This window comes from Haliotis cracherodii, unplaced genomic scaffold (genome assembly GCF_022045235.1).
Source record: "Haliotis cracherodii isolate W230 unplaced genomic scaffold, xgHalCrac1.p SCAF_11, whole genome shotgun sequence".
Taxonomy (NCBI): Eukaryota; Metazoa; Mollusca; class Gastropoda; order Lepetellida; family Haliotidae; genus Haliotis; species Haliotis cracherodii.
Window position 1 is genome coordinate 21647578 of NW_027266266.1, and position 22272 is coordinate 21669849.

Genomic DNA, 22272 nt, shown 5'->3' on the forward strand with positions numbered 1-22272 from the left:
TTTTGCTATTCAGCAGGATGTTGTATATGCATCCAGCTGTATGACGATGGTCTCTAAACCATCGAGTCCCGTGACTGAATCTAGAGCAACGTCAACGCCGTCGGGGTAAAAGGTACGTGAATCACCGAGGTCACACCCCAATGCTTGCAGTCTTCTCTTACGACTAGCATAGCTGGTGACCTGTCCTGATCCGGAATTGACACAGTGTTGGTTTGTTGTACACACATTTACAATATTGAAGCTGTAAAACCATACAGTTCTTATAATCATGATTTTTTAATTGTCCGAACAATCCTATGATCCAGTGTTCGAAATAGACGTCGGTCTGTAGGCCCGAGGCCGACAGATTTGTTCTCGGGCTGACTGTTTTAAATTTGAGATGGTCTTTACGGATTGCAGTTTATTTTAAGCTGTAAACATGGTAATTGGATCATAACACTGAGACTGCCTAGTACAGCAGGGACCAGCTTCAAAGTACTCCGCTCGTTAACTCTTTCAACACGTCAGACCGGTGAACCGGCCACACTGTAGCCACGTCAGAATCATATATACTTTCAAGAACCTGCCAGTCATATCATTCGTTTGTCAAATCTGTCACCTTTCACAAAGTTAGAAATTACATATTTCATTTCAATTTATTTTATTTGATCGAAACAGTTTTCATTATGAACACTTTACCGCAATGTTAGTGAAAGAAAAATCTGGGACAATGGATCCTCATCGAATATGTCAAAGAGCAATAGAAAGTTTTAAGTAGTAGTTTAAGTAATACATTAAATAAAGTGATAAGTAAAATCAACAAATCATTTCTCATTATTTTGAAACTTACATCAGTTTACTATTTCCAACTTTTCATCCGATTGTGTAATGTTTTTCAAATGACATCTCGGCATTTGACGATTCGAATTTTAGGCCCGGACACGTTGTTTAATGCCAAAACATATGCATGAGAAATCTTTGTCACGGGTCGTAACCTGGCACGATATGTCCACGAAGTCCCATATGTTAAACACAGGTGGCGATTCCTGCTTTAAAATGACAGAATCTGACCAAAGACTTTCGTCACGAGGACGGTATCCACAGCTGTAATTTGACTGGCTGCCTTAGGTCATGTGCTTGGATTTGACCAATCCCGATCCTTGTATTAGATAACGACAAAAGCGTCATAAGAGCATTTTCTGTCCAATATACTCCAAGTAAGCAGGTCCCTGTAATATCATTGATATTCAGAGCTTTCTAAAGATAAGAAACATCGAACGAATCTTCGCGCGTGTTATTTATACAAAGCTTCTAAAACGGAGGTAGATCGTACTTAAAAATGTTTTTATAATCATTTTCCGATTAAATATGTTAGTGGATAGCTCCATTATAAAATCTAGATATCCCCGAAAATCGCAAGAAATTTCGCTTCCAAGGTGCCTAATCTGGACGTTATGAATGTGTTAGCTTATATTGTTATTAAAAACTAACTTAATTAAAAAAAAAATGCATTATTTTAGTAATGTGATAAACAAAACTTTCATATTTATAAACAGTAGTATTAGACCTCTCAAATGAAACACGACATGTAGTAGCAAAGATGCTCGTAAATGACTACAGAGTCTCTGGTGTGATAGCAGTAAAACCATCGGTTCGCGTTCGGTTCAAAATTCAATTTAGCGGGGTTAAATCTACAGGTAACCTAGCTCTACATTGAAAACACAGTATGTTTATCTCCTAATTCATAGACAGCATCGAATCATCTGAGGCCGACTTGGCGCGGGTCTCTTTTAAGGCAGCATGCATTGCATCACCTAATGTCGAATTGGTCCCGGATGCCTTCAAGACAGCATGCATTGCATTACCTAATGTCGACTTGGTCCTGGATGCCTTCAACACAGCATGCATTGCATCACCTAATGTCGACTTGACCCGGGATGCTTTTAAGATAGCATGCATTGCATCACCTAAGGTCGTCTTGACTCGGTACTCCCAAAAGACGGCATGCATTGAATCACATGAGGTCGACTTGGCCAGGGTGCTTGGCCAGGATGCCACTTGTATGTATACGTTGCTATAGATTAGGCTGCACACCTGCATGTGTAGCTAGCTATAGATTAGACTGCTCACCTGCGTGTAGGTTGCTTTTGATTAGGCTGCACACCTGCGCGTGAAGGTTGCTAGAGATTAAGCCACACACCTGCAGGTGCCGGTTGCTACATATTAGGCCACACACCGGCATGTGTAGGTTGCTATAGATTAGGCTACACACCTGCATGTGTAGATTGCTATAGATTAGGCCACATGCCTACATGTGTATGTTGCTATAGATTAGGCTACACACCTGCATGTGTACGTTGCTATAGATTAGTCTGCACACCTGCATGTGTAGGTTTAATATGGATTAGGCCACACACCTGCATGTGTAGGTTGCTATAGATTAGGCTACACACCTGCATGTGTAGATTGCTATAGATTAGGCTGCACACCTGCATGTGTAGGTTGCTATCGATTAGACCACACATATGCATGTGTATGTTGCTATAAATCAGGCCACATGCCTGCATGTGTAGGTAGCTATAGATTAGGCTGCACACCTGCATGTGTAGGTTATTACAGATAGATTGTGTGTTTATTGTTCAACGCCGCACTTTGATGCATATATTCACCATGCACCAATATTCGAGTCAGGACAACACAATCCAGTGAATGATACCACCAAACCTGACCACCTGACCACCTGACTTTAGTCCATTAAGGAACTGATTCTAACCCAGAATCCCACTGTGTCCGAGGATGGGTACATGTACCACGACACACTATCACACGTGATACCAAGACCCTAATTTTTGTCGGCTCTCATACTAACCACGTTACACAGGTGATTTATTCTGACAGGGAATCCACACCCAAGGTCAGAAGGTACATATGTTGACTGACTGCATATGTCGCGTACATGGAAGCCTGTTGATTAATGCACATTAATGTGCATGTGGGATGATATGTTGGGTTTGGCTATAGTTTGCAAGCTGTTCAACATATCAATACTGTTCATTAAGTCATTAATACGTTAATGTGATTTAGATATCATAATTTAATCCTACATGACGAGATAATTCCTCACCTGACGCAAATGTGGGGTGCAGCTCATATGAAATTAACTGCACATGTTCCAGACTCGACAATATACAGATCGCCGTCACGTTGCTGGAATATTCGTGCATATTGAATATATACTTTAAAGTTATAATTTAAAAAAAACGATGGTTGGTTGATTTTTAACGCCACACTCAACAATATTCCAGCTATATGACGGCGGTCTGTAAATAATCGAGTCTGGACCAGACAATCCAGTAATTAATATCATGAGCATCGATCCACGCAATTAGGATCGATGACATGCATCAACCAAGTCAGCGAGCCTGACCACCCGTCCCGTGAGTCGCCTCTTACGACAAGCATAGTCGCCTTTTAGGGCAAGCAAAGGTTGCTGAAGACCTATTCTACCCCGGATCTTCACGGGGGACAAGCATGGGTTGCTGAAGACCTATTCTACCCGGATCTTCACGTGATAAACAACATTCATACATCAATATATTATAATATAGTTTCGGGGTGAAAAACGAAGTAACAGTAATAGTAGGCTACCTATATCCCCTTTGTATATTGATTTACAAGGCCCGTGAAGATCCGGGTTAGAATTGGTCTTCCACAGCCCATGTCTGTCGTGAGGGGCGACTAAAGGGGATCCGGTGGTCAGATTCGCTGACTCGGTTGATGCATGTCATCGTATCCAAATTGCGTGGATTGATTCTCATGATGTCAATCACTGGATTGTCTGGTCAAGGCTCAATTATTTACAAACCGCCGTCATATAGCTGGCATATTGCTGAGTGCGGCGTTAAACAACAAACAAACAAAACAAATTGATTTACAACATGGAATAATGGTATTAGTTTATCAATGCTGATGATAAACCCTTAACCCAGGTGGCTTTCGCTCAGACAATTAAAATATTATCCAACTTATCGACATTAATCCTGATATGATGTGTGTTGACAAGATAATCCCCGCTTCTCACAACCAAGGGTGTGACTGAAATAAAACAAACAAACGACTTGTACTCACGAACCCTTTTGTGTGAGGCAATATGTTTTGATGTTTGGTTATTTCAACCTCGCACTGCGACATGCCTACACAAAATGGCTGCCCGTATATGATCGAGTATGGACTAGAAAATCCAGTGAGCGAAATAATGAGCAACGATCTACGCCGTAGGGGAAGGATGACACACAATCAACCGAGTCTGACCTCCCGATCCTTTTCGTCGTCGTTCGCTGGGGACCTACTGTAACCCGGATTCCTGAGGGGATGTTTTTTAATTTTTAAAATGTTTTTGTTTAACGCCGCACTCGGCAATATTCCTGCTATTTGACGGCGGTCTGTAAATAATCGATTCTGGACCAGACAATCCAGTAATTGACATCACGAACACCGAACCACGCAATTGGGATCCATGACGTGCATCAACCAAGTCAGCGAGCCTGACCACCCGATCCCGTTAGTCGCCTTTTACGACATGCATAGTCGCCTTTTACGGCAAGCATGAGTTGCTGAAGACCTCTTCTACCCCGGATCTTCACGGGTCAACGGTTTGTTGGTTGGTTTGTTTTTTAACGCCATGCAATTGGGATACGATGACATGCATCAACCATCGACAATATACAGATCGCCGTCACGTTGCTGGAATATTCGTGCATATTGAATATGTACTTCAAAGTTATAATTAAAAAAAACTCAACATCAATTGGGATCGATGACATGCATCAACCAAGTCAGCGAGCCTGACCACCCGATCCCGTGAGTCGCCTCTTACGACAAGCATAGTCGCCTTTTTATGGCAAGCATGGGTTTCTGAAGACCTATTCTACCCCGGATCTTCACGGGTCCATAACCATATGTACAATTGTGACTACAATGAGAGGAATGCACATATGCTACCAGGACTGGCCCTTCTGTTCATCTGTCCGCCACTCCCAAAGGAGTTTGAACCTTGACCATAACATGCAAACCGATATAATCCCCCCCCCCTAAAATAAACAGATACATTGTTTACATTTGTTTGTTATGAAGAGAGTAATACCTTTGATATGATTTATCCTTGATTATAACATGGAAACGGTTCAGATCTTTATGCTACATTTGTATGTAGAGAAATACACGTTCATGCTGTCAGATTTGCCATCAACCCATTTTAACTGCTGACAGTCAAAATTACGAAATATTTGCAGTATTATATACATGTACATACAAATGTATATTTTGTCATGATTGCGTAAGTATCCAGGTGAGCGATACGGGCCTATAGGCCTCTTGTTTATAGACCGACGTCATATAGCTGGAATATTGCTGAGAGCGGCGTTAAACAACAAACCAACAAACCATCAAACCAATACAAACATGTACACAACACTAGTGAACACAGTTGTAGCGCAAGCTTTGCATTGAGAAAATACTGTAGTCAAAGTGTCAAGAGTCAAAAATATTTATTGCATTTGCCCCCGGCCCCTAAACAAAGGAGATACATATAAGTTGAAGTAAAACAAATTCTTTATTACAATTAGTGCGACGTTTCGATGTTGATCCTAACACCTTTATCAAGCAAGTAATAAAGAAGTTGTTCATCCATAGAACTTGTCTTACTTCATCACACCAACTTCTAAATGCCACTTAAAGAAGTTATACGTCGTCTACATGGAGACGTGGCAATCTCAGCTATCATCATCATTTGCTTGATAAAGGTGTTAGGATCTACATCGAAACGTCGCACTAATTGTAATAAAGAAGTTTTTCATCCATAGAACTTGTCTTACTTCATGACATAATTCACAACTGAATGACATAATTGGCATAACCTCTTTGATTTTTCGTTGGACATTTTTCTTTCTCCTGCATTTGTCATGAGATAATATAGATAAGTTTGTTTCTGTTTGAATAAGGCTCTTAAACGTTCTATACAAGTCATACCTTGAACCGTTTTGTTGAGTGGAATTCCATTCTTGGTAAAAGCTGTTTTCTAGATTGTTCACGAAATTGTTTCACAAAGAGTTTAACATCAGCAAATGTTTTGTTTAACCATACAAAGCCGTAGCCATGAATAAACAAAAGGTTTCTAATATGTGATGCAATTGTAACTTTACCCACTCGCCATAGACCATACAATCGGGTGTTGATGGGCGAACGGAAAAGCATTTTCTTCAGGCTAAAAGATGAAGTTTTTCGTGACAATCGTATCGCTGAAATCCCCATACTTCTGATCCATTTAACAGGATTGGTTGGATTTGGGCATCAAGTAATTAAACAAACATATTCAATGCAAAAACTTCCACTTTCTGCAAAACAGAAATATAATTAATGAAGGCTTTCTTTGCACGTAATATTAGGTCCGAACCACTTTTCAAGAAATGTATAATGACACAGAACATTAACACATTTACCATCGAAAAAACATTTTTCATTTCATTTCTACTCTTTGGTTGAACAATCTAAAACGTTAAGTTGTTTCTAAAGTCCAACAACAAAATCTGATACTAAAATGACATCATGTGCAAAAAGATGCATCAAAATTTCTATTACAATTGGGAACATTTGAATACCATGTTTACCGTCAGATATAGTTTCATAATTCAATTCACAAATAAAAATTGAGAACAGTATCGGGCTCAAGGTACATCCTTGTCGTAACCCAACACGACAGAAATCCGTTGCATCGTTACTTTACACTGTATGAGAACGAGTTTACAAAACAAGTACTTCATTTCAGTTTTATGACAGCTTCTAAGCCCTCATAGTAGATACTTGTATATGGCACACCAGAGCTTAAACGACATATCCACAGCATCTGTTTAGTGTGTAAAATATTAAACGTTTCACGAAATGTTATATTGACAAGGTATTGAGGCAAAGAATCATTTCTTTAATACATTCAAGACATATAGCATTGATGATATTGATCTGCATTATGTTCACAATATATAAAAAACCAGGCTGTATTTTTTATATCAAGGGTCTCAGAAAATCTTGCTCCTCTTATGTTAAGATTGGCATACTATGTGTCTCAGCTGCAATAATACATTTGACACAGAATAATGTACATATTTTGATTCTCGTTGACGTGCCCAAAACCGTTTTGGAATAATTGATTGCATCCAGAAGATACACCGTTTACGTCCCTGTAATTATCTTAATAAATCTTTTCACCTTCTAGAGTATCTTGTTTATGGCTGTCTGGCAAATCTTATCCAGAAACTCTACTGGGACCAATTATTAATAATAGAAACGGCCACATTTGTAAACTGCATTTAACGAAAATATGCGTGTAATAATTACATGATCAATTTATTCATGGCTCATAGTTCTGCACCATAAAACAATATCGGTTGTTCAAATAATTTAAATCCAACCGATCCAATCGGCAAATCTTTAAATTTAATTTACTAAGAAATTGTTTGACATTTTGAGCTTGCACAGAAGTGTCTCAGGCTCCAGAGAGTACAGTTTGGGAGGAAAATACATACCTCAACATTTGTACTTCTACACATTGTCCATTGCTAATCATTTGTCACAATTCGCTACCTTCCAACCTTTCTAAAACACTATTATTTATCAGAACTCCCAGCAGGTCCAGCCTTTGGTGTCTATCTCTTCACAACTTTTAAAGCATAATCTAGCATGCTCTTTCTTTGAAGATTTCAAAAAGCGCCACACGACTCTTTATCAAATGTTGGTTGATCAGGTTTACAACATTCAAGGTAACAGAAAAGCTTTCAAAAGTTTTAATGGTAGATATATATTTCCTAATCAGTGACAAAAATGATGTCCGATGCAATACCCTATTTTGACGTGTAACATGTGTTCCCGAGTTTTTGTCATGTGAATAATTTACTTGCCTTTGCATGTGTTTATGACTGATGTCACCGGTTGAGCAGGGTACGCTTACCTTTTCGGAAATAGGTCCACAAGTACCTTTATCATCATCAGGGGAGAAGTTCTTTGAATTAGTAAATTGTAATTTGTTAAAATTGTTCTGTAGAACCCCTCGCCACGCCTATTCCCGACATAAGTATAATGTATACATGTGCAGTCAATTGAATTATGATTTATATAGAATTGGTATAAAAGATCACCCGAACTGTACATGTTCGAATACATGTGAAAATGCATATCATTATCTCATGGAATGTCCATTCTTTAGTCATCAGCGTGAAATTATGTTAAACAGCCTTAAACATATTGTTCATAACATACCTATTGATGTACACTTACTGTTACACGGCAATGCAGATCACGTTGTTACAGAAAATGAAGCTATATTTAAGGCAGTACAACATTATATATGTACAACTAAAAGATTTGTGTAAAGAACTGTTCATTCAACAATGTCTGTCTGTCTGTCTGTCTGTCTGTCTGTCTCTCTCTCTCTCTCTCTCTCTCTCTCTCATCTATAGTGTTTTATGTTTTATGCATATATATTGAATTTGAAATTGTGAATATTTTGTAAATACCAGGGAGAGGGCATTCTAAGTTGGAAGAACTTGTCCCCCAATCCCGTTCACTCCTTGTGAATAAATATGTTTAAATCATAAGTATAATGTGTGAAGCTCATTTCTGGTGTTAAAAGCGGCGTAAAATCAAACTCACTTATTGTATTAGGCTTGCCATGGGTCCATGCCACCCTTACAGGAAATAATACACGTGACTGCGACGAAGAACTATTACTGTAACGTGGAATTTCTCCTTATGCAGGAACCCGTGAAGATCCGGGGTAGAATAGGTCTTCAGCGACCCATGCTTGCCGTAAAAGGCGACTATGCATGTCGTAAAAGGCGACTAACGGGATCGGGTGGTCAGGCTCGCTGACTTGGTTGATGCATGTCATCGATCCCAATTGCGTCGACCCGTGAAGATTCCGGGGTAGAATAGATCTTCAGCAACCCATGCTTGCCGTAAAAGGCGACTATGCTTGTTGTAAAAGGCGACTAACGGGATTGGGTGGTCAGGCTCGCTGACTTGCTTGATCCATTTCATCGATCCCAATTGCATGGATCGGTGCTCATGATATTAATCACTGGATTGTCTGGTCCATACTCGATTATTTACAGACCGCCGTCATATAGCTAGAATATTGCTGAGTGCGGCATAAAACAACAAACCAACCAAATCCTTCTGCAGGGGTATCGTGAGCCTTTAGGGTAGCTTTGCTGTTTTAGTTTCCTGCCCGCCTCATACAGAAATGCCATGACCGTAAATGAAGCAAGTCTAGATTTTCCACAGGTTCGTGTCCATATATAACTCGTGACAATTCTTACCCTTAGTTTCAGCACGTGTTTGGGGCGAGTTTCTCTGAGGTGAGCCAGTCCACTCCATGTACCAAATTTTGCACTTTCACTGAAGGTGGGATCATGGAAAACTTTCACGTCCACAAACCAGCTTAGTTGTTATTACGCAATTGGATTAAGATATTATTGGACACACCCTCACGAAGCTTAAACGCATTAATATGATCAATAGACAGCTGCATTGCCTACCCGCCCTTACCAATCCAAGCGTAACGACATTTGCTATAAAGATGGTCCTCTTCTGAAGACAAATCCAGAAGCGTTGGACTGCAAGGCGACTCTTCAGAGCAGGTAAGCTTTCTCATTGAGATTGACATCAATGGTTCTGTGTGTAAGTTGCCTGTTATGCCACTTTGAACAGTACTTCTGTTATATCATGGCTCACAGTGTCAGCGATGCAGGGCGGGGACTTTTGAAACTTTGGTCATAAGCTCAGCGTGATTCCCTACATATCTACAACACGTGAAGCCAAGTTAGGCATCCACTGCGGGGTAATTGTTGTACATTGCGAAAAGAGGCGTAAAACCATACTCATTCATTTAACACTTTTATTTAATCTTTTATTTTCGCATGGTTTTGGTTTTATATGGATATGTCAGTCAGTTGGAAATGTAAATATGTTTCTTAATGAATTTCGGAATCGGTCTATAAATATGTTCTACCAAGAATGGCACTCCACTTTAGAGGGTAGTTCACGTTATGAATATTACAAAACTTTCAAGACTTTATTTCAACCAGAAATATATTTATCAGTACTCACTACGGAAAACTTAAGAAAACAGTTAATTAGATATCGACTTGGTTTGCTAGACCTATTTGTAAATGAAGGAAGAAAACTGTCCATTAAAAAAATGAAAAGAATTTGTCCATTGTGTTATCTAGAGATAGAAAATGAAATTCATTTGTGTTTGTCTGTCCATTTTACAATGATTTCCGAAAGAAATATATAAAAGATTATTTAATAGCAATGTCACCGATAAACGCCTTTGTAGTTATGCTGACGTCAAAGAACGAATCAAATATATTAAATCTTTCTCTTTATATTAAGCATGCATTAGCCAAAAGAAATGAATTAATCAAACAACGTGTATATCCCAATGTGTAACACATATGATTCTATCTACATGCGTAACTCTTTCTTTTATATGGGCTGGTGGCCTTTAGTACAATAAACTTCTTTGACTTGACTTGACTTGACTTCGAGGAAGATCGAATCTTAAACTTTAGCCTGCTGAATTGTATTCACACTTCCTACACCCGGCCTACTGGGTTAATTTGAACATAAGGTGCTGTAAAGAGAGTGGATGCTCGAGTGTGGATTTGAGTCTTCATCAAACATGGGACAACTGAACCAATATATATCACATACCATACATACGTGGTAGAAAATTTGTCTTGTTTGTCCACTTCCAGAAGTCGCCGAAAACATTGCAAATATTTCGATAAAGAACATCCTACTTTATCATTGCATCTTTTTGTCATAATTCTATAACGTACAGTTTTTGTGTTTTATCAGGTATTTTCATTTATCAGCTTTGAGATATCACTGTAGATTTTTCAAGCAGTAATAAGTCAACGAATGCATTAACACCGTGTCTTATATTGTATAGGGCAGGTCTAGTTTAAAAGAGCATCATAAAGAATATATCAACAATATGTTATTCAGTAATACTTCATTGAAAAGGAACAAGCACAGATTTCATATCTGTCACAAGTGGCGACTGTAGGGTCGGGTCCTCAGACTCGGTGTCTTGGTTGATTGCTTCCAAAATAATGAGGGCGGTCGGGTAGCCTTGTGGTTAAAGCGTTCACTTGTCATCCTGAAGACCCGGGTTAGATTCCCGACATTGGTACAATGTGTCAAGCCCATTTCTAGTGTCCCCCGCCGTGATATTGCTGGAGTATTGCTATGAGCGGCGTACAATCATACTCACTCACTCCAAAATAATGATGCTGATCACTGAATTGTCTTGTTTAGATTCGATCTTTTTAAGACTGCCATATAGCATAACTAATGCTGGTTGCAGCTTTGAACAGCAAACAAACACACCATAATCGATACTGGAACAGACAGTTCAGTGATTGACATCATGAGCATCGATCTACGCAATTGGGAAACTATGACATGCATCAACCAAGTCAGCGAGCCTGACCATCCGATCCGGCCTTAACATACAGACAAAAAACGTTGATGCAGAGCATCAAAAGTTTCCCACGATATGTTATGCCTGAGAAATGCATACTTATGATGCTACTTGGGCAAGGTATAAAACTATAATGCTTGGCAAATGAAACGGGAGAAAATGTAGCTTGAATATACTACACGGAGCTTCTGCAAGGCATGCATGGAAGTGAAAGGCATGTTATGAACTTGGTTATATTTACCACAAAGGAGACAAGGCTGGTATGCCAAAAGGCAATATTTATTACGACTCTTTCTCAGTACAGCTGCTCTATTTGCATCGTGCCAACAAAAAAGATAGATGCACATACTCAAAATATGTATAATCACATAATATGATTTGCTTTTGCTCTTGTCAGAATGAGGCATTTGGTAATAATAGAGTAAATGAAGGTGCTAATAATGACTCCATATGCCAAAATAAGTCGTACAAAATGGGAGATGTGTTGGCACAAAAATACACATCCCACCACTGATATATTGTGAAAAAAGGGTACCTGTCGTGATGTCGACGTCATATGTGAAAGTGGTGGTACATATTGGTGCAATGTATTTTCTTTGGGGTGCGGGGAGTACACAACACCTATTCATTTTATGATGTAGTTTACCAAAAGACGTTAAAAGATGGTACTTGTTGTTGCCCTGTCTGGCGCTCGGCATTAAGGGGCTAAAACAAGGACTGGTCGGCTCGGAGTCAGTATACTGTGTCTGAGTGGGGTATTCACGTTAAACTGCGGTATGTGAGCTAGCACTATAAATCGGCATCAGTCCGGACTAGTACAAGCAGCCACACAAACACACACACGTACATGCACGTTGCTATATAAGTGCAATAATCTTGGACGCGACGTTAAACCCAATTTCACCTCACCTCACCTATGATGTAGTTTACAGTTTCAATATTTTGATTATCTATGAAATATCTTTCCACCCTGTAAACTTTAATGCTGCAGTATAGGTACATGCATCTGTTACTGTTGAATACTATTTAAAACGCCATGGCAATAATCTGAAACTTTTGATAATCTGATGGTTGGTTTGTTGTTTAATGCCGCACTCAGCAATATTCCACCTACGTGAAGGCGGTCTGTAAATAATCGAGTTTGACAGTCAGTCCAGCGATTGACAACATGAACATCTATCCACGCAATTGCGATCAATGACATGCATCAACCAGGTCAGCGAGCCAGACCACCAGATCCTGTTAGTCGCCTCTTACAAAAGGCATAGTCACCTGCTACGGCAAGCATGGGTTGCTGAAGGCCTACAATAATAATACAGACTATGGCGCAGGAGTATTTGTCCAAAAAAAAATGGATGATGATGATTTTGCTACCAAATCGACATCAACCAAGTCAGCGAGCCTGACCACCCGATCCCTTTAGTCGCCTCTTACGACACGCACAGTCGCCTTTTACAGCAAGCATGGGTTGCTAGAGATCTATTCTACCCCGGATCTTCACAGGTCGAAATCTGTGTAGTAGATTGGAATCTGGAATGCTACATCACTGGCATGATCAGTAAACAAGTCCAGTGTAGCTCCAAGACAATAAGTTAGAGAGTGAATGAGTTGATTCATTTTCTGAACATCAAAGAAATCTTCAACTTTCAATTTTTCACTCAGCTCACCGTTGTATATAATTGTATATACCTTGTTCAAGTTCCTTTGTCAAGTGGTACACATCTCTATTAGGTAATAATGGTAACGGTTCTCAGACAACCCTGCCTAGATATTTTTGAAGAATGACATTGTGTAAACGGCTTCCGAGTTATGCTCTTGCTAAGGAAACATTCGTAAAAGCTCCCAAACTAACAAAAGGCACCAGTTAAGGCAAAGACTAATATTGTTAAAAATCCAAAACTATGAACAGGCACCAGTTTTGCCAAGTTTTGTGAAGAAATATTGTACGGTTTTCAAGGTCTGTGCCAAGTTTGGTGATTTTCAGTCGAAGTCAAAGTCGTTGCCAGGGAAACTCGAAATATATATTTTTTAAATAATCCCACACTATCAAAAGGCTCCAGTTTACCACTAGACATATTTATGTACTAAGTTTGGCGAAAACATATTGCACAGTTTCAAGATCTCTGCCAAGTTTGGTGATTTTCAGTCGAAGTCAAAGTCTTTGCCAGGGAAACTCGAAAAATATTTTTTTTCAAAATTCCCAACGTATCAAAGGGCACCGGTTCACTACTTGACCTGTCAAGTGCCAAGTTTGGTTAGGTTATTTCTCATGGTTTTTTTAATTCTGCTCCGGAAACGAAACGTGACGGACGAACGGCACCCATTCTTATATCCCCCTTCCACTTCGTGGCAGGGGATAATAATGGCACTTAATTACCAGAAACATTTAGATACATAATTTAGCTACATAAAGATAATTTTGCAGTATCTCTTAACGGTGGAAAACAACAGCATTTACATTTCATGCGCATGATTTGTATCTTTCGTTTCTGTAACTACTAGGTTTTAAATCACAATAAAACCAAAAATACATAACCCAGTCTTTAGGGCGGGCAAGAAAATCGAATGTGTAGTCTTTGTCTGATTGAGTAAGTTGGGTCGACCACCTTTTAACAGTATTAACAGTTTAATGTGTCAGTGTCAATTTAATGTGGGAGGGAGGCACCAAATGATGCAGGTGTCAGACCCTTGCCATGCTTACCCACGAGCATGGACATGATGCTGGCAGATCTGGAAGCACAATCGGGCGGACCAGGACTTCTGGCGTGTCCAAAGGACGCAACTCAATAACGATTTGCACCGCCTAAAAACGTCTGGGCCACTCGTTGTCAGGACGATGCAACTACATGTATAATCATATATGATGAAGTCGCAATATATAATCAAAAGTTAGCTAGGGAATCCAGATGTTGACTGCTCCAGCAACCATTTTGCAATACCAAGGATCCAGGGGGAACATAAATTCTAAAATACTTTTATGTACTCTTCAAAAAAAAAGAAACGCAAAGCTAGATTTGTGTGAGGTAGGAAAATTCATTGATACGAGGAACCGTACAAGGTATTGAGCCAACACTGGTGATGGTAGTCATCTCAGTTATCGGTCCAAGGAAGCAGCTGACTAGACACTTCCCTCTCAAAAACAACGTCGTCCAATTTACGATGTCATCATGTGACATCATGTCATCAAACCTTGAGAAATGACGTCATGATGGAACAATGTTATACATTGTGTAATAAACCACGCTTCGCTCTTCATTGTTCTTTACGATTTATCGCATAGCTACATGTAGTTCATGTTATTGTATTATCACTCGACATCTGTAAAATTATCTAACAATAGGATGGTATTGATTGGCAAGGATACAACTAATGCACTGTTGATTACCATACAAGAGAGCAAGGACAGTCCATGAATCTGTGAACTTTTTGGTATTTTCGGAATTGGAGAAAAAGCTGTAAGCCTTTTAGGTGTTATGAAACGGATATTTGTGCATTATTAATGAAAGAAGCAGTAGCTGTTCTTACATAATCCATCATCAACAATGCCTGTATATAAGAGTTATACTGAAAACATGTCATAAATGTAATCGAGGATAATTTCTTTTTATTTTTCAGAGATGTCCTCTTCAACTCTCCTGTCAGTCTTTGCGTTATTTCTAATTTGCTGCGTGCATCAGACAGAAGCACAAAGTAAGCTACGCCTCACTTCAGTACGCTACGCTACACTACGCTACACTACGCTACACTACGCTACACTACTCCACACTACACTACGCACCACGCTACGCCACGCCACGCCACACTACACCACACGGAAAATCCCATTTCCTGACACGGCTTACACGCCCCACAGTCCCTTTTGTGAGGTTGCCTGTCTCATGACTGCAAGCTTGACATGTCGACTACGTGCTGGAGGCCCGTGAAGATCCGGGGTAGATTAAGTCTTCAGCAACCCGTGCTTGCAGGAAAAGGTTACTATGCTTGTCGTAAGAGGCGACTAACGGGATTGGGTGGTCAGGCTCGCTGACTTGGTTGATGCATGTCATCGATCCCAATTGCGTGGATCAATACTGCAGGCTTGACATATTGACATGTAGACATGTTCTCAATTGTCTTTGTGTGCTGGTGATTAGGTGCCTCACTCTGGCAAGTGTGGGTTCGAATCCCGGACGGGACTCAACTCAAAAAAGTACTAGAATCTGTACTCCACTAAGAAAGTGTTATCCCAAATATAACATGTGTTACATTTGAGCACTTTCTATATGGCATTGTGTATTCATATCGAAGATATAGCATAATCTATTGTCAGGATAACTACATAAGGACATAAGTTCCTCTCTTTTCCGTTTAAATACGTGTAGTCTCTCCACTGTGTAATTACTGATATACCCTCCACAACAAGTAAGCGAAAATGACAGATGATTACAGAAATTCAAAGAGCAATATTCCAGCTACATGGCGGCGGGGCCCGTGAAGATTCCGGGGTAGAATAGGTCTTCATGCATCAACCAAGTCAGCGAGCCTGACCACCCGATCCCGTTTGTCGCCTTTTACAACAAACAGAGTCACCTTTTACGCCAGGCATGGGTTGCTGAAGACCTATTCTACCCCGGATTCTTCACGGGTCTCACTGGAATGTCAAAATGAGTAATGACCCTAGGCCCCGGAGGAATTGCATGGTCAATGTGCAATGTTTCGGGTGTGTTGGGGCGTTTCGGTTTTGGTTTGGTAGCTGTCATTTTTCAAACCTGACCTTTCTCCTGCCGACCGATCATAACATTTTATTTATGATTGGTGTGTATAATGATCAAACATAGTTGTGTTCAATGTTGCCTTATTTATCATGACTCATTGCTAACATGACGCAATCAAACATTGAATCAATTGGGGTCAGACAATCAAATCAAATTATTTCATAAGTTTGGATCCTGGACATCCTGTATGTCCTACGTCAGTTCAGTGCATATCATTATTTTTCTCCTCCCTGTGATAGGGTCACTGGAGGATCTTCAATCATTGGCAGGATGCTATACACAACCCTGTCAAACTAAAAAGATAACAATCTTTAAGCCGTTGTAGTACGACGTTGTAGTGGGTTGCTTTTATTGTGCCCTCTGCATATTTCGCCTTCGTCAGGTCGTCAGCTGTCTGAGCTTCAAGCTCTCTATGATCAGTTATCAGTGGTAAAACCCGAGTGTTTCAGTACATATTCGTGACCAACTCGTGTTATTCCGGGACAAGCCGAATAGCGGCTCGAGCCCCTATCATGGCCATTTTTGCGACCGGGTTCCGTCTTAGCGCAAACGGGCATACCTAAAACAATTGTAAACTCGTTGCGTAATGGTTCACATTTATTCTCCCATATATTATATATATTTCAGATGCAATTGAAAGCACATCGGGACACGTGGGGAATTACACAGTATGATTGAACACATTTAACTGTTTCTTGGGTATATTTTTAGATGCAAGACGTATGTAAAATCAAAATGTATTACGAGTCTTCCTGCAAGTTACGGAAAGGGGCGAGTGGTGACGAATTGGGGACGAGTCTTCTTGCAGGTTACGGAAAGGGGCGAGTGGTGACGAATGGTTTCAGTAATTATGCTGGACATAATCAGTTTGTACTGTTGTTTAAAATGAAATGATGACTGTATACCAAAGTCCTCTGCAAATCAACATACACGTAAACCATGGTTTAGTACCGATTGTAAACAAGCTAGGAAAAATATCTGTGCTACCACTATAATGAATTTAATATTTTAATTGCAAAAGCTCGTCGTACATTTAAACAAATATATACGACAATCTTGGGAACCTATGTTTCTAAAATAAATTCGCGAACACCAATATCCAAGGTTTGGAATGTGGCCCAAAGGATAAACGGTTTCAAACCTATTGTTCAGAGAGTGACACACTACTAACCGATAAATGTGATACAGCAAATAAACTAGGAGAAACTAAAGTAAAACATTTATCCTCATCAAATTATGTGCCGACATTTTAGAACTTAAAAGGACAAGATGGACGGAAAATAAATTGTATTGCTATAAAATGGTCAGGATTACAATGAAATCTTTTCGTTTCATGAGTTAAATATCACCTTCAGACAAGCTTATGACACCGATACAGATGCTTATAATATCCATTACCTAAACAGTTACCTGATTCCTGTTTAGAGACACCTTTTTTATGTTGATTGTGATTTTACAAAAAGTAGAAGTACCATTAACCATTTAAACACTTTTTAAACAGATAGGCCCCTCCAGGTATGTGTAGGGGGGACCTTGTCTGATTTTTACAAACAAGATCAGGGTGTCCCACAAGGTAGCATACCCGTAAAGATCCAGGTTAGAATAGGTCTTCAGCAATCGTAAGAGGCAACTAGCGGGATCGGGTGGTCAGGCTTTGTTCATCCATGTCATCGAGTCCAAATTGCGCAGATCGATGATCATGATGTTTATCACTGGATTGTCTGGTCCAGACTCGATTAAGGTGTGTTTGTTTGCTATTTTTTACAGACCGCCGTCCTAGCTGGAAAATAGCTGTGTGTGGTGTTAAATAACAAACAGCAAACAAAACCACGTGTATGTTCAAACATGCTCAGATCCAAATTGTGTGCCGTGCTGCACGTGCAAATTGTGAATCACAACCTTAAAGTCGAGATGTCTTCATGAAAAAGTTTAAAAAGATGCATTATTTAATTTCACAATACATTTATCTTTATTGATCTTTACATAAAGAACAGTTATTTTTTTCAACTGTGGATTGGAGCTTAAGATAGTTGCTTGAATTGATATTATTCATTTATCTTAAGGTTACTTTAAAGAATAACCTTTCTAAATGATCAATCAACATAGTATTTGAAGGTTTTATTTTCTCTGCGTCCGATCTTTTTCTGAAATGAAAAAAGTTGTCTGCGATTGAAAATGAGAATGTTGTTTCTTTTTCACAACGTTTTACACACGACCTGAATATGTTTTTATTCATTCAAAAATTAAAAAGAAATGTGTGAGACAGTACTGAATCTTTATGTTATCCCTTCAGGTGGCAGAGTATGCGTCATCCGATCAAGAGGCAACACTAACGAAGACCAGGGTCCAGTCGTGTTCAAACTCAGACGAAAACAAGGCACACAGGGAAATGTTACTGTCAGTTACACTCTCGTCGACGAAACAACACAACCTCCTGACATAATGGGAGAAAGAAGCGGAACAGTCACTTTTGTGGATGGACAGACAATGGCGACTATTTCAGTTAAAATAAATGACGACGATGTAAATACTTAAGGGCTTATATTCTTAATAAATAAAAACGGCAAAATACAAAACCTTATTCATAAATCTCGACTTAAAGCAGATGTACGATTCCGACGGAAATTGCACATGCTTTTCCCCCGCCATGTTTTGTTCAAATGTGATGAATTTGGCATATGTGTAGTTACAAGTAGAAGTGAGATACAGCTTATACATTCTGTTGCTAGAAAGTATAAATATTGAAATCCTTTTGACCCAGTGTTTTGATGAAATATATTGTCCAAATCATAAGATATTGGTGTAAGGTGTTAGTTCTCTGGGTTAATGAAGGAAATAAAAGAATATATTTTCAGACCACCTTCATATAACAAAAGGGCAAGCAAATCTCGTAAATTTATCAAAACATCTCACTTGCGAATCTGCCGCGTCATATATATGTTCGTCTTTTTTCTATTTGCAGGAACAGGAAGACTCCGAACAGTTCCGTATCATTCTTAGTGGTGATTCCATTGGTGCCGAAACTAGTACTTCTGCAATCATCGCGGATGATGATGTTTGTAAGTGTGCTATTTACCTTGATACTCTACAAACCGTTAGTAGTATCACCATATGGTACACCTGTGTATACAAAAGGATACCCTGGGTATATTTTTGTTGTACTTGTGCCGACAATAACCCCAACTGCCTGCGCGAATAACCGAGTCCGGCCCACATAAGCCAGTGATTGATATTATGAGCAACACCGCCGGGATACAGCAGCGGAAAATCAACGAAGTCACCGAACCTGAGAACCAGATCTATTATCATAATCGTCATAGGTTGCTAGAACTAATTCTAAACCAGAATCACACGATGAAAAATACATGTAAGATCACATATTGGTGAATTGTTTCCCAGAATCTGTTAATCCATTAACAATTTTACTTTTTGATGACATTCGTGTCAGGAAAATAGCATGTTTTATCTAGGCTCATGGTTGATTGTTAGATGTCACAAAGTATGCACGGACATACTGACAACTAGCAAACCAAAACGTTCAGTACAAAATGTAGTGTATAATATTCATTTCGACTCCTTCATTTCATATCCTAACGGGGCCACGGGTGGCCCAGTCGTCTAAGGCGCCGCGATTCGCTTTGCAGAGTTGCGTCCCTTGGGCACACCAGAGACCTATGATTGTGGGTTCGACTTCCGCTTCGCCCCGATTATGTTTCTAGGTTTGTCAGCACCATACCCGTGCTCGTGGGTTTCACCGAAGTGGTAAACGTCTGAGACCTGCATCATTTCGGGCTTTCCTCCCACATTAAGCTGACACGCCGTGATATAACTGGAATACTGTTAAAAGCGGCGTTAGAGTCAGCTCACTCACTCATATTCTCATTATACGAACATCAGAAAAAAACAAATACTGAAATTGACAAATCGTATTCAAAACAATTTCCATAAAGAATTCTCTTCTTAAAGCAGAATCAGTTGCACGAATGCGACTGAATCATAAGCACGTGATTATGAATCATTATCAAATAGTGATAACGACAGGTGTTTTAGCAAAGAAATGAGCGTATCCTAACTCACCAGTGGCCACACATATACGAAGGGGGTGGTCGGGTAGCCTAGTGGTTAAAGCGTTCGCTCGTCACGCCGAAGACCCGGATTCGATTCCCGACATGGGTACAATATGTGAAGCCCATTTCTGGTGTCCCCCGCCGCGATATTGCTGGAATATTGCTAAAAGCGGCGTAAAACCACACTCACTCACATATACGAAGTCGCAGGCACACTCGCTTATCCATGCTTGAGAACTGACTTTGTATTTAGGAGCCGAGTTCAGTGTGTGCCCATTTGGATCTTTAGGTCGTTTTTGTGGGGAAAAAATACTAACCGTGTTCGTCCCTCATCGCGTTTGTTTTCAATAAAATAGTCCACCTGTCTCCTCACTGTTGAGAAACATATGCCCCCAAACAAATTTGTTTCCATTATTATCGCCCCAAATTATTTGTTCAATGGATTTGTTGGATGCCTATCTTCCCGAGGCCAGTCATTTAACTGACTGTAAAAGTTCAGTTTCCACTCTTGTCGAACTAGACTGGAATTATATTTTATTCTAACTATTCTATTCAGAGTACAATACAGACTCGCGTAAGTAAATCGACATCCGGTTCAAAAATATCATGGCGACTGTCAAGCAGAATTGGGTCGATTGCAGTATATGCAAAAAACGTGTTACGTCTTCTGGTCGCCGACAGCTATTTTCCAAACCCTTTCATATTTTTAATCGACTTGCTGTGTTGTGCTACTATCGTTAATTATTTTGCTAAGTGTTACGTATGTGACGGAATGTAAAACTTTTCTTCGATTAACTTGTTCAGAACGTGTAGAGTGGGCGCCACCGTTTTGTGATCAAATGTAAGTGATATGTGAGGTGGAATCGGATTTGTAAATAGGAGGAACATAGAAGGTACATTTCGCGTAATAGCAACTGGTGGTGCTACAAACGAGCTACAAGTTCGGCAAGGGTGAAAAATGGGACTTTAAACTCCTTTCCCTCTGGAGATGGATTGATGACCTAAAACAAAATGTATTGTAGTTGCAAAATATATTTTTGAGCTTCTTTTTTTCAGAGAAATTAAAATTGTATATCTTGAAGCAGTTACAAAAAACCTACTTTATTCTTAAAAATGAATAAAAACAAAAAAGTAAAAAATATAGAATAATGTTTATTGTTATAAGCCGGAGTAGCAATATTCCAGATATTTTCTTGGCAAAAATGGTAATGGTCGTTGAAATTATGAGCCGTTGCAATACAACTCCACACAACAACCAAGTCATCTGGCCTGACCACAAAATTATGTTTAAGAAAATCGACAAGTGTGATTTGTATTCTAGCAAGTGTTCCTACGATGGCAACAATAGTGTTTGTTGCTTAATGCAAAAATGAAGTTTGTAGGGTGAAATGAAGATGTCTGATTGCTGGCTAACTCCTATCTCTTTGTTGCTTTTCAGATTCCCCTTGGGGTCCATGGGTCGGTGACTGCAGTGTGACATGTGGTCCAGCGAACAAGACAGAAACGAGGAATAGGACTTGCATTTCAGTACGAGTCGAGCGATGTGTACAGACACTCAACGACAGCCGAATTGTGGATTGTAACCTCACTGGATGCCCAAGTTAGTATCTTGATATACTTGGTTTGGTTGGTTTGTTGTTTAAAGCCGCACTCAGCAATATTCAAGCTATATGACGGCGGTCTGTAAATAATCGAGTCAGAACCAGACAGTCCATTGATTTATATCATGAGCATCGATCCATGCAACTGGGATCGATGACATAAATCAACCAAGTCAGCGAGCCTGACCACCCGATCCCGTTAGTCGCCTTTTACGACAAGCATAGTCGCCTTTTACGGCAAGCATGGGTTGCTGATGACCTATCTAACCCGGATCTTCACGGGTCTCTTGATATACCACTGACCAAGGAGCCAATGCAAATTACAGCGA

General features: G+C 39.7%; 1 protein-coding gene across 1 annotated transcript; it reads left to right on the top strand.

Moving 5' to 3' along the window:
- The first annotated feature begins 15138 nt into the window (after positions 1–15138).
- Positions 15139–21947, top strand: LOC139454936 (adhesion G-protein coupled receptor V1-like). The gene is made up of 4 exons (XM_071236534.1): positions 15139–15211; positions 18569–18798; positions 19238–19334; positions 21781–21947. The coding sequence occupies exons 1-4, from the start codon at positions 15139–15141 to the stop codon at positions 21945–21947; spliced, it is 567 nt and encodes a 188-aa protein (XP_071092635.1).
- Positions 21948–22272: the final 325 nt, after the last annotated feature.

Coding starts and splice junctions, on each gene's coding strand:
- LOC139454936 (XM_071236534.1), top strand. CDS start 15,139: ATGTCCTCTTCAACTCTCCTGTCAGTCTTTGCGTTATTTCTAATTTGC. Junction 18,799..19,237: donor TTAAAATAAATGACGACGAT/GTAAATACTTAA, acceptor TTCTATTTGCAG/GAACAGGAAGACTCCGAACA. Junction 19,335..21,780: donor CATCGCGGATGATGATGTTT/GTAAGTGTGCTA, acceptor GTTGCTTTTCAG/ATTCCCCTTGGGGTCCATGG.